The 12598-nt window shown below is 46.0% G+C and overlaps 2 protein-coding genes across 11 annotated transcripts; one reads left to right on the top strand and one right to left on the bottom strand.

The window, feature by feature from the left end:
* The first annotated feature begins 332 nt into the window (after positions 1-332).
* Positions 333-2346, top strand: LOC136449854 (probable protein S-acyltransferase 4). The gene is made up of 5 exons (XM_066450062.1): positions 333-662; positions 815-1003; positions 1100-1456; positions 1552-1785; positions 1909-2346. Exons 1-5 carry the CDS (start codon positions 603-605, stop codon positions 2344-2346), a joined length of 1278 nt encoding a protein of 425 aa, XP_066306159.1. The 5' UTR covers positions 333-602.
* On the bottom strand, positions 2194-11078 carry LOC136449855 (diacylglycerol kinase 1-like). Of its 10 annotated transcripts, none has more exons than XR_010758169.1 (8): positions 10547-11078; positions 9931-10219; positions 9484-9800; positions 9325-9405; positions 8948-9105; positions 8801-8854; positions 8384-8540; positions 2194-2314 (listed from the first exon to the last, which is right to left on the bottom strand). XR_010758169.1 is itself a non-coding variant. In XM_066450063.1 (8 exons), the coding sequence occupies exons 1-4, from the start codon at positions 10756-10758 to the stop codon at positions 9604-9606; spliced, it is 519 nt and encodes a 172-aa protein (XP_066306160.1). In that variant the 5' UTR covers positions 10759-11078; the 3' UTR covers positions 7438-8540; positions 8801-8854; positions 8948-9105; positions 9325-9405; positions 9484-9603. The 10 variants fall into 10 exon arrangements, 1 of the variants encoding a protein (XP_066306160.1); XR_010758170.1 differs by lacking the exon at positions 2194-2314 and adding an exon at positions 3032-3050; XR_010758167.1 differs by lacking the exon at positions 2194-2314 and adding an exon at positions 5038-6049.
* Positions 11079-12598: the final 1520 nt, after the last annotated feature.

The raw sequence follows: 12598 nt of genomic DNA, 5'->3' as shown, positions 1-12598 counted from the left end.
TCTAAGAATAATATTGTACGTACTGGTATATCATTCGGAAGCTAAGTAGTTATTATTGCTGTATTGGTGATTGCCTATGTGGAGCGAATATTAGAACATGATTAGTGGGTGCAGCAGGAACCAGAAACGCGAATCGACACCCTGCACTGGCCGACAGGTGGGCCTCGATGCCCAGCCAGCCGGCCGGGCCGGTGCTCCACCCTGTCACGTCATGCAGGTGGGCACGACGGACGCGGCCGGGCAGCGGTCGTTAAGCCCTCCTGATGATTAATTGTTTTTCCCGCGTCGCCGCCACGCCTTATTGCTTTGCCTAATCAGTAGAGACCAATCAGGTTCGGACGACGGAGACGAAGAGGAGCCTTGGTTGCAGTAGGTTCCCAACTTCCAACCTCCAAATCCAAAAGGGGATTCCAGAGAGAGAGAGAAAGCCCAACAGCAGCGGCGCCGGCCGGCCGACGTGCTGATGACCGAGCACTGACGCGGCGCGGAGCCGGCCGGAGCATTCTGGGGAGGGGCGCGCCGCCGTGGCTCCGCCGCGTATGCCTACTTGTTGATTGTGCGAGGTCGATCGGCCGTGACCGTGAGAGGTCGACGTCTTGACGATGATGGGGGAGCGGGCGCCGGACCGAAGGAGGCTGTACCAGGTTTGGAAAGGAAGCAATGTATGTAAGCCTTGGTGCCTCTCTGCTTCATCGCAGTTAATTCCTGCAAAATGTCTGTGAATTTTGGAATTTATGTGTCGCCGATCATAGGATTTTCAACTTGATTCAGATAGTGCCATTGTAAGGAATAACAGTCCCTGAATGTTTTTCAGAAATTCCTCTTTGGCGGGCGGCTGATTTTCGGCCCGGACGCGGGCTCCCTCTTCCTATCCACAGTCCTGATAGCATGCCCGTTGGCCGGCCTGTGCTTCCAGTGCGTCACCAAGCTCAGCTCCGGCAGCTCGGAGAGGCAACCGCTCGGCCTGCCGGTCCTCCTCTCCACCATCCTTCTTGGGCTATCGGTGGGTGAGCGTGAGCCTGACTCACTCGACTGCATGCCGACTGGCTCTCGATCAGGATTGCTAATCCTCCGTTCTTTGCATTGCATCGCATCGCAGGACCTGGCGTTCCTGTTCCTGACATCGAGCAGGGACCCGGGGATCGTGCCGAGGAACGCGCGCCCGCCGGAGCAGGCGGAGGGCGGCGGGGACGGGGACGGCGACCCCGTCGCCGCCGCCGATGACGACGTCGTCACGGCGTCGACCGAGTGGGTGATGACGAGCGCCGCGAACCCGCACCTCCGGCTGCCGCGCACCAGGGACGTGGCCGTCGCGGGGGGCCACGTCGTCCGGGTGAAGTACTGCGACACGTGCCTGCTGTACCGGCCGCCGCGGGCGTCGCACTGCTCCATCTGCAACAACTGCGTCCAGAAGTTCGACCACCACTGCCCCTGGGTCGGCCAGTGCATCGGCCTGGTGAGTATGTGCATGTCACGGCCACGCCCGGGCCGCCAGGCTCTGAATGAAAATCCTTTGCATGCGTTGAGCTGACACCGAGGAACACCGCGCAGCGCAACTACCGCTTCTTCTTCCTCTTCATCTCGACGTCCACGTTCCTGTGCCTCTACGTCTTCGTGCTGTCCTGGCTCAACATCGCCGCGCAGAGGCCGCGACACGGCGGGTCGCTGCTGAGGTCCATGACCGGCGAGCCGCTCTCCCTCGTGCTCATCGTCTACACCTTCGTCGTCGCGTGGTTCGTCGGCGGCCTCACCGTCTTCCACATCTACCTCATGAGCACCAACCAGGTACGTGACGTACTCCGATCCGATCCGTCAGAGCCGGCCGGAGCGGAGACATTCATGCTTTGGTTGTTCAGAGACGTTGATCGAGCTGCGCATGCAATTCATGACGTTCATTCGTTTGTGCAGACGACGTACGAGAACTTCAGGTACCGGTACGACGAGAAGGAGAACCCGTACAACAGGGGCCTGCTGGCCAACGTGTCCGAGGTGTTCTGCACCGGGATGCCGCCGTCGATGAACAATTTCCGGGCATGGGTGGAGCTGCCGGCACCGGCACCGCCGGAGACGTTCGTCGACGGCGGGCCGTTTACTTCCAGGAACAAGATCGACCTGGAGATGGGGTACAAGGGCGTAGTGCAAATGCAACGCCCTGCTGGTGTTCCAGCCATCTTGCAGGGGTTGCATTACGCGGAAATGGAGAAGAACAGTGCCAGCTTCCACATCAAGGACCGCCAAACCGCGGAGGCGCCGGACCCCTTCATGATCCCGGAGGAGCCGCCACACCCTGCGGCAGTAGGAGCTTCGTCTCCAACTGTGTTTGTACATGACAACGGAGTCGAATGAAGCGATGAGCAGCGGCAATATTCTGTGGTCATTGTGACTGAAAACTGTGGTTGCACAATGATGCACTTGCAATACATTTTTGGACAATCTTGGAACTCGAGAGGTTAAAAAACGTAATATATAGATTATGACCTTGCTCATACGTTCATTGAACTAGGTACATTCTCCGTACGTTGGGCTTGAACTTAAGGTGTAATTTAGGAGAATTGATCATATATTTATGTTGTATATATGTTGAAACTGTTCGATTGCTTCCATGTCAGAACCTCCAATTTAGTTTGTTTGTAAGAGAGTAGCTAATTCGTTATCATGATGGTAGCCACCAATAGATTGCAATCGTGTCATTTATCTTTGGAGAAAGAAAGAGATATACTTTCAACCCTTATCAATCTATAAAGGGATTGGCACATTGCACTATATATATTTGAAAGGAAAGACTAACTTATATAATAAGTAACATGTATGAAAGAGATAGTCCTAAACCTCTTCTTAAAGATATGCTTGTAGCTAGGGACGGATGGGCGGGGGGTGCTCATATCCTTTCTTCCTGCTTCAGCCCCCTCTTCTCCTTTCTCCCCCTCTTCTTCACTCTTTACTTCCCTCTCTCTTCATTCCATGGAGCCCAACGGGGTAGGGGAGGGGGGGCTTGAGCACCCCCAGCACCCATGCTGGATCCACCCCTGCTCGTAGCCATATTGGATATTCTAGACATCGAATTGTATCAAATGCCAATTCAGTACAGAATTCTCACCTTTTACTTGAATATTGATGGAAAACAAGAACAACCAAATATTTTGTATATGAAGTTCCAACAAATTGCCAACCGCCAAGAATGAACTTGAGGAATTACCGAATTAGGGTTGCAAGAAAAGAAAACACCCTTGTTGTGACCGGCATTATATTAGTATTATATATGAGGTTTGTTAGAAAATAGAAAGTGTCCACTCAACAAAGCGGATATGCAAATAAATTGTATGTCTTGTTACCTCTTATAGGTACCTACCTATCACAACAAATACTTCTAAGTATGCTTTCATATTAGGTTTTCACAATTTCTAGGAATTTTGTCTTTCGATAGATATGCATTTGAAATTTGTTATTTTCGTATGAATTTTGAGTCAGAGATCGTTGAGCCTGTCCTCATGCCGCCCGTGGATGACGTCGTGTGTGCGATCACACCCGGAGGCGCAGCCTCAACCATGCCGATCGACACTTTCATCAATGCTTTCAAGAAGCCGTTGCAGCAGCCTATCCTTTCGTCGCCACCCAGGCTTCGGATCACAAAGATCCCGGGGGAGGGTGACGATGATGATGAAGGATTTGTCCCCAAGAGGAGTGCACGTCTTGTAGCAAAGAGCAAGTTCAGAGCCCAAAAATCTGAAGCGTAGGCGAGGAAGGTAATGATGAAGCGTTTGGGTTTTGAGGTCGAAACTGAGCTACCTGATGAGGTGTCGTTTGAAGAGTTCCAGAAGGCGTTTGCGCCGCCGTTGTCGCCCTCGAAGAAGGAGGCAATGCGCGTGCTTTTCCCTAGTAGGCAGAGCATGCACGTGTCGGCCGAGAGTGCCGTGTAGGCCACTAGAGATCCTTGTCTTTGGTCGCGTAACAGTATGGCCGTATAATCATTTTTTGTAATATTGCTGGTTCGTTCGTCGTACGGTCAATCTTGGCTGTGTCTCGTTAGTGAGATTGTGCCGATCTGTAACGTTTAAACTCCTGCCTTCTTAATGAAATACGGGTTAAACCCCGCTCGCGAAGAAATTTTTTTAGTAGATTGAGTTTGAATCTTAAATTTTGCGACAATGAATATGCATCGGTGAACTGTCGATAGATGGGTCTTGCGCATGGTGCGGTGGTGCCTTCAGGTCCCATCCTATGCTATAAAGGCACCATGGATGCACAAGACTCATTCCATGGCCTCTATAGCATATGGGACTAATCTACACCATAGTTTCGTTGATTAACAACCACGTGTGACACGATAGATCTCGCCACGAAGGCTTCTCTCTACACGCAAATCGAGAACACAACCAAAGAATATAGAAGATGCTATCTCAAATGTTGCTAATGTAAATAAGCTTACAAGTAGCTTTGGTTGCACAAACCAATGCACGGTGAAACTATTCGATGGCAAATTAGTCTAAGAAAAACCCAAGTTTAAAAGTGGCTATAGCAAAATATAAGAGAACAAGTGGTGGCGGAGGGTCGGCGTCGGGGGCGGAGGTGCATCGGGGCGAAGGAGCGTCAGGACGGCTGTTGAATGCTGAGCAATACGGATCGGAGGGTGGTGGCTCAATATTGAACATGAGAGTTTGCAAGTATAGTGATACTGGTGGGTCATGCGATCCAATTCCAATTCCGAATCGTTAACCATCCAAACAGCTATGCTTGGAGCTAGGCAGCTAGCCAATACCAATTTCAAATTCTGAGACTGAATATCGACGTCCAAACGAAATGTAAACAAAATTAGGAATGAGCTCTATATTTTTAACTTTTATGGCAATATCCAAAGGTTGCATATCCTTGTAAGAGGAGAACTGAGATGAAACGGTAAGGGAGAAAGAGACGTGGAGGATGATAGCTGCACCCTTCACCTAATACAAATGTAATCATATTACATATGTTGCTAACCAAATGTAGCTTATGCAACTTAAACCAAATGGCATCACATTGTATATGGTTATATCGGTTATGACTAGCCTATCGGATGGTTTGATAGAAGAGCTATTTGCTAGCTAGCTAAAATTAGCCGTAGTATATCTAAACGGATAGGTGGACAATTTTTAATCAAATCATCAATTAGTAGTTAGACAACTAGCTAGCCAGTCTCAACTAATTTAACTTAATTTTTAGCCCAGCTAATAACTAGCTCTAGCTTATCTAAACGTGCCCTATATTAGAATCAATACAGCTAAAATTATGAGCAACCGATCAAACTCGTAAGACGGTAGCTAGAGAAAACTTCTCAGAAAAGATGGTGTTGAATGGCAGGGTTGCCGCGCAGAGGTAAACATGAGCGATTCTCCATCTCTTATCTCACAACTAAAAAGCCTAAAGAGGAGACACCGGCATCGTGCGACAATCGACCTTCGCTTCACCCCGTGCTAATTTTTTTTCCACCTCGACGCTCTGCCCACCCGTGCAAAAGGAAACTCGTGGCCTCCACGCTCTGCCTTCCCGTGCGAAAAGGATTGGCTTCACCCCGCTCGCCCTGTCACCCTCCGACAATCCCGCGCGCACCTCCCTTGCAAACCCTGTCTGCCCCCTCCACGCAAAGGAAGTTAAAGCCAGCGCGATCAAGGCCACTCGAAACATTGCGCAATCTTCGCGTCCCAGGATCGCCTAAAATCATGCTGTCGCTTCCCCATTCCTTACTAGAGCCATGGTGTGTGCGTCCTCCGCGGTCGTCCACCCGGCCATCGTTGCATGCCCGTGCAAAAACCAGAAACTTGGGCGTCTTGGGCTCCCGATGGTGGTCAGGGTCGAGGTCGTTTGGATGCGTGCGGCGCGACGGGCGCAGGTGTGACGACGAGAATGGCTTGTCGTTGCGGCGCGCGGATGTGGCGCTGATGTCTCAGAGGCAGACATTTGGGCGGCGGCGGCGCTTAGGGTAGAGCGGTGCAGGCAGCTGCGCTTCCCTGGTGGCGGCGGCACTCCCTCGGCGGTGGCCACCGACGGTCACACCTTCAACACCTTCAATTACCTCCTGGAAGATGAATTCAGTGAGTTCTCCTGCCTTCCTGCCGTCCGCCTCTGTCAAGTTCTGTGCTTTTAGCATTTCATCAGTAATTTTTCTCAGTCTTAGATGTATTTTCTAAATTGGGTGTATGGTCGAACCGTGGGGGAATTGGATGACAATTGAAGTTTTGGCGTTGTTGGATGGAGAACCAAATGAAAGAAGGATTAGGACAATATGTGATTATGTCATCCAGTGTGCATACCAAAAGGTAACACACTCAACAGAAACACTCATACGACTGAACTAAAGGCGTTGAATAACAGAACGCAACAATGCAGGAGTGACTGAAAAAACGAAATGGTCTTTGTGATTGAGGGAAATGACAGCAGCTATCCCGTGTATGGCCAAATTCAGAAACCCCACATGATGATAACCCATTGATTAGAAGAAGATATATCTTTTCTATTACGATTAGTATATTGGCACGCTTGTGCATCACTATATCTTGATCTGCATGGTCATGTAGACAATGCATATGTGCAGGGCCGACATGGCACGGGCCAAAGGCAATGCTGGCTCCAAGGAGATTTCAGTTCCCAGGGACACCAGTGGCAATGTTATCTCTGCTCATCAATGTACTTGAACATCTTATTAGATTTTTCAATACCATTATCTAAGCTTATGCCACTTAAACTAATATCCTGTTCTAGAGCTATGTAACAATTTCACATTTTATTTGGTTCAGTCTGCAATTTTTTTCCGTGATGATAATCCTGAAGGTATTGAGGCACGTAATGAGGTTAGCACCAGTGGCGGATGCACGATGCGGGATAAGGGGGGGCTAAAACAATGGAGATGTTGATTTGCATGAAGATTTAATGGTGAAATTAAGCTTTTACTACAGTGATTAGGCTTGAAATCAAGAAATTAGGGGGGGCTGGAGCCCCCCCAGCCCCCCCTGTGGATCCGCCGCTGGTAGCACACCCTATTCACTATTATGCATTTATTACTAAGAATTTCAAAATTATGTTCCTACCATTCAAAATAGGCGTCATCATGGACCATCTTCTGACTGATTGTATGCCTGTAATTACTAATAAATGTACCTACAAATGACTGATGTAGCACGTGTGTTTGTGGTAATATGACTGTTTGCAGGCGAGAGTAATAGTGACCCAGATCCATGAACCATTACATGTAGCACGTGTGTTTGTGGTAATATGTACAACAATTGATTATAGGACACAATCCATCAACCAGGTTATGCATATCATTCATCTTGAGTTGTCATATAGTGAATTGGACTGCATGCATCTGATTTTCCATCATCGCTGCCTCCTCCGGCGCTTAGGAACTCCGATGCAAATAAGTATTTTATATTTATTATGTACTGCAAAAAATGGATTTGATAAGATAGAATAGAAGCCATGCGTTGGTCCTAAATTGGCATGAAGCTCATATGGGTGTGGTCTGATGGTCTCTATGTCAGCTGGTCTAATAACAGGGATGCCTAATAAATCTGCCTGTAGGTAGGAAGTAACCAAACTATCATCAGTTAAGAAGAAAGACAAGCCCGGCAAGAGAAGCAGACTTTCCGTGCCATGTAATATCACACAAGAAGTCAAGAACACATATCCCAGCAATCGCCTCAACTTAATTATATTGGATTTTTTCTGAAGCTTTTGACATGATCTTTGCCCTGTGATTGAATTTTTCAGTTTCAAGATTCAACTCTTTCAGTTCATCTTGCAACTGATTTATCAAGCTGGTTTAACTCCACGATTAATTCAAAAAACAGGGTTAGGTGCATACTGCTTGTTTATCTGAATAAAATCCAACAACAGGTTGAGAACCTGGACCTGTCATGTTGATAGTTGTAATTACTGATTCTTGTAACTATATAGGATCAGTTTAGTCTTGTGTTTCAGAGTAACTTTAGTTGGCCTTTGTCTAACACTGTTCACTATCCGACAAAATTAATTTTGCATTTTTTTATTTGAAGATATTCCTCTCAGTCTTGCATGTTTCTGTCTACCACAGTTTAGTTTGAAACCTAATATGTTGGTCATCAATCTATAATACTATATCTGACCTTGCACAGGATGGTCGGCTACGAATGGACTTTGTAATCCAGTTGTTGGCTTATGACAGGAATTCTAGGATAATTTCAACTCATGTAGAGCCACAAGACTATCTTAAGCGTATCACAGACAATGCCTGGTAGTAGATAGTCGTAATGAGTACAGTTGTTACGGTACGAAGTAGAACCATGCATTTGGCTCCAGGAACAGAAAACTGTGTTAATCATGATTTACTTTGGAAACAAGATGGGTTTTGTTTCAGAAAAAAAAAACTAAGTACCTTACTCCTGTTGAAGTGTCCATTTGACGTCAGCAGCGATCTACTACTCCAAGCCGCCGAGGCCAAGTCTGGTGCTGTCAAAGTGGCCACCCGACATCAACGACAATCTGCTTCTCCTGTCCTCGCCATCTCCCTCGCTATCTGCTTCTCGGTCTGACTGTACAAAAGGGAGGACAAGTCACGGGTAAGTGATGATCAACAAATTGCCCTAATCCTGTCAACATAGTCTGTAGTGATTGCAGTTCTAATGACCTTTATATGAACTAATAATACAACTGCAATTTTTGCCCTAAATATGAACTGGTTCTACCTTTATATGAACTGCAATTAGTTTAAACTTTAAACACTATTTGCAATTGTTGGCGAGAATAAGACACAATACAGAAAGAAAATGAAATGAAGGTCTTTCTGTCACACCTCAGATATGCTCCAAGCTATAAATGTTATGAACACAGATGGACTGCTCTGAACCTGCAGTTGCCAAACGTTAACTGAAACTTATCAGACAGGATTGAACTCTCCAGGAGGCGAAACACAACAACGTTACAGAAACCCTAGCAAAACCTGAATCTTTTATATATGTGCGCAAGAGGAATCCCTCTGATAGCTTTTAACCCAATCCAAGCATCACAACTCGGGAATTTGCCGGACAACAGCCAGGATGAAGTGGGTCCTCCCTCCCCATTGCAAGAAAGCAAGAAGTGGCGCGGTCGGCAAGAATCCTGAACCAAAACGGCACCAGTCTGAGTTTCTTCTCATAATCACAACATCAATCACTGGGTTTTGTTTCAGAAAAAAAAATCATATTTGTTCCTTAATTCTCTTAAACCTTAATGACACATATTCCAAAGCCTAAGTACCATATCATAGTATACATAAGATGCATACCACATACACAAATTAAGCTGAACAGGGAGAGGGGAGAGATTAGAGGGACAAACCTGAGGAAGATGGTGACTTGTGGGAAGGGCAAGTTGAGGTACTCCATTATTTTCAGCACTGCTTTAGACTTGATGTAGGACCTGCAAAAATCATAATAGGATTAATAATCATAATTAAGAAATCAGTATGCTCAAAATAAGAAAGAGGCGTTAACTTACCCATCCAAATGAAAAAGGTGGTACAGTAGCAACAGGAGGGGGATGTCAGAGCTTCAGGTCACTAACTACTCCAAGCAGCCAACTTGCCGTGCCATCACCACCAGCAAGATATTTCAAAGATCACTGGCTAATAAAAGGGCATATCCAACCAGAAATTCTTTTTGGATGCATAAATTCAAAAGTAGGTTTCTCACAATTAGCCTTGAGCTCTTCTGTATTTGAGTAGCAACAAGGTCACCGTTAGACTTGAGCTTTTCAAAGATGCAGTATATTCTGAGTAGAACCTTATCAAGAGCCTCTTCTGAGAGATCAAAAACCTTTGCAAAAAAAATTGAGTGGATACAACAATGAGAAGATGATTTGAAGTACTACTATAGTATAGTGCAACTATGCAAGGGAATGCATATTTTCATTGTTACAGCATTGCCAAACTGCTAGCCTATTTACCTGCACTTCATTGAGAAGTTCTCGGTATGTTTTGATCAGACTGCTTCCCAGTTGGCCACCACTTCTAGAGTTGATGAAGACTACAACAGGGCAACATGGCGCACTATCAACAGTGACTTGTTCAGAGTCCGGCTTCAGTATGTAATCGGGGATGGAGTAGTCCATCAGTAGCCCGCATGAGCTGTGGCAGGAACCATTAGTGCCAATTCTGTGCAGTTCCATGCCGCAAAAACGTTTTCATGACAAACCATAGTTGAATTGAATCCCCCTCCTCATTATCTTCCATCCACTGACAAGTATAAAGAATTAGAAGGTGCAGGATGGTCAAACTTGTAAAGCTATATATGATTTCACTACGGCCATCTCGTATCTAACAGGATTGTTGATGCATTATCTATAATAACAAAAGGGAATTTGAGCAATGACCAACAGCAACAGGAAATATTCCCCTAAAATAAAACATTACTAGAAATAGCAGCTACTGACTATCACAAATGAATTAAATAAAACTTCCGGAGTCCAGACTGGTATCATTAACCAACACAAAATCTAGCAATGAACAAATTAACTACGTAATGATAGTTCATTCCGACTTGGGAGGAAGGATAAGCCATACCTCGAAGTGAGGGTGCCGGGTGTGGCGATGTGGGGATCTAGCGCCGTGGCGGCTGCAGCACCTTGGGGCTCCGTCTCCGCCGAGGTACGCAGATGCGGGAGGGGATGAGGTCGGCGTGGATTGGCCTTCTTTCCTGCGGCGGCTTGCTCCTCCTGGTTACACGCCGGCGGCCTCCTGCCCACCAGGCCTTCTACCCAAGACCCCGTCCGCATATCATGGCCGCCTACGGTGCTCGTCGCTGGGTCGCCATCCCTGTAGCTGACCTCGCCTCGCAAGCGCCGAGGATGCTGCTCGCCGTAGCTGCCCTCACCGCGGATGCGCGGGGGCTGCAAGAACCCGCAGTTGTCTTGCTCGCGTCACGCCGGCGGAGCTCGGAGCTGGTGTTTCCCAGTTGAACCACGAAGAAAGGGTCGGGAGGACGAGGGTCACCGGCGCCGCAGGTGAAGACGGAGGCGGCCGGCAAACGAGCTCCAGAAAGCACCTCTCCCGTCACGCCGTTGCGAGCGAAGCAGTGGAGAGGATAAGGACAAGGACCGAGAAGACTACTGGAGTGGAGCAGTGAAGATTTGATGCCTACTCCGTATATTTTTAAGTAGGTGGGCCCCACATGAATCTAAATCAATTTCAAAAAAAGGGGTGTTTGGGACTGCTCCAAAAACTCTATCATGGAGTAGCTCTATAAAAAAACTGGAGTTCGTGGAGTATCTCTTTAGGTGCTCTCATAATTCTACTTTTTTTCTCAAAATAAAATGCGTGAAGTTAAAATTGTTTAGCTAAAAAATATAGAGCAAGCAATTCTAAACACACCCTAGATACCAAACAAGGGATTGGGATGTAAGCCTCTGACCTTTACCCATACCAACCGAGCCATAACCCAGCAGTTTTTTTTTTTCCTTTCCAGCCTGCCATCCAAACGCCACCGGGAGCCGACGCTGATTTATTTTATTTAACATGTAACACATAAGATCCACTGTATGGCCTCTATGATTATAAAGACAAATAAAGTTGAAGTCATGAAACTATATATGATCAACCTTGTTTGATAAGTTTCACCTATGATTCATCTTTTATGTTTCAGTTATTGATCAAACTTGTTTTATAAGCTTCACTTATGATTCATTTTTTTTATGTTTTAGTCATTCTTAGGTACATGGAACCCGTTGAAAGTCACGGTTGCAGCACACCTTTTAAAGACTTGACAAACCAGAACAATGATGTTAACTACTGGTCCTTGTATATGTATCAATGCTTTGTAATGTATATATAAGTAAATGAATTAATTACGCTTTCTTTTTTACTTTGATATTGTTACAAGTTACAAATCAGGTGGTCAAAATGGATCCATGTGTGTGTGTAATTTGAATTATGAATACATGACAGTGAATGGTGCCACGTGTGTAATTTGAATTATGAATTAGGATGCTGCAAAAATGTGTGTAGGTGCCGTTAGTTATACTTCCACTTCGATGAGAAGATCTTGGAGACAACCGACACAATCATTATGCCGATGACATGGCTGCATGCTTAGACTGCCACGCAGGGCGATAGTGTATACGCTGCAGGCCCACATATTGAGCATGCGGGAGCTAGACTACATCATAAGAGGTAATGGACTGCATCAACAGAGGTTATGGGATGCTGAAAGAAGTTGTATTGGCATTGGCAAAGGCCACCTGAGAGTTGTTGGTTTTTTTTGACTTCTCAAATAAAACAAAGAACTTTTTTTTGTTGGTGGCGGTAGGTTTGCTCTTCAGTTTCTTTGTGATGTTTGTTTGCCTGAAGTGACACTAAAATTGTTCTTCTCAAATAAGACTATCTTTTTTTTTGTTAGTGATCAAACCATCACGAACTTTGTATTTTGGATTAAATTAAATATCACTTTAACATCGGTATTTTATTTCATAGTATTGTTATCTTAGGCCACTCTCAATGAAAGTTTCATGCGCATAAAATAAGATGATGTGGCATAGTTTAAATGAAGAGAGAGATGAAAATAATTTCATGAGATGAAATTAGTTTCATGGAGATGAAACTTGTTTACACTGAGTCTTG

Source organism: Miscanthus floridulus, chromosome 5, assembly GCF_019320115.1.
Source record: "Miscanthus floridulus cultivar M001 chromosome 5, ASM1932011v1, whole genome shotgun sequence".
NCBI lineage: Eukaryota > Viridiplantae > Streptophyta > Magnoliopsida > Poales > Poaceae > Miscanthus > Miscanthus floridulus.
This window is presented reverse-complemented; position numbering and strand designations above follow the sequence as displayed.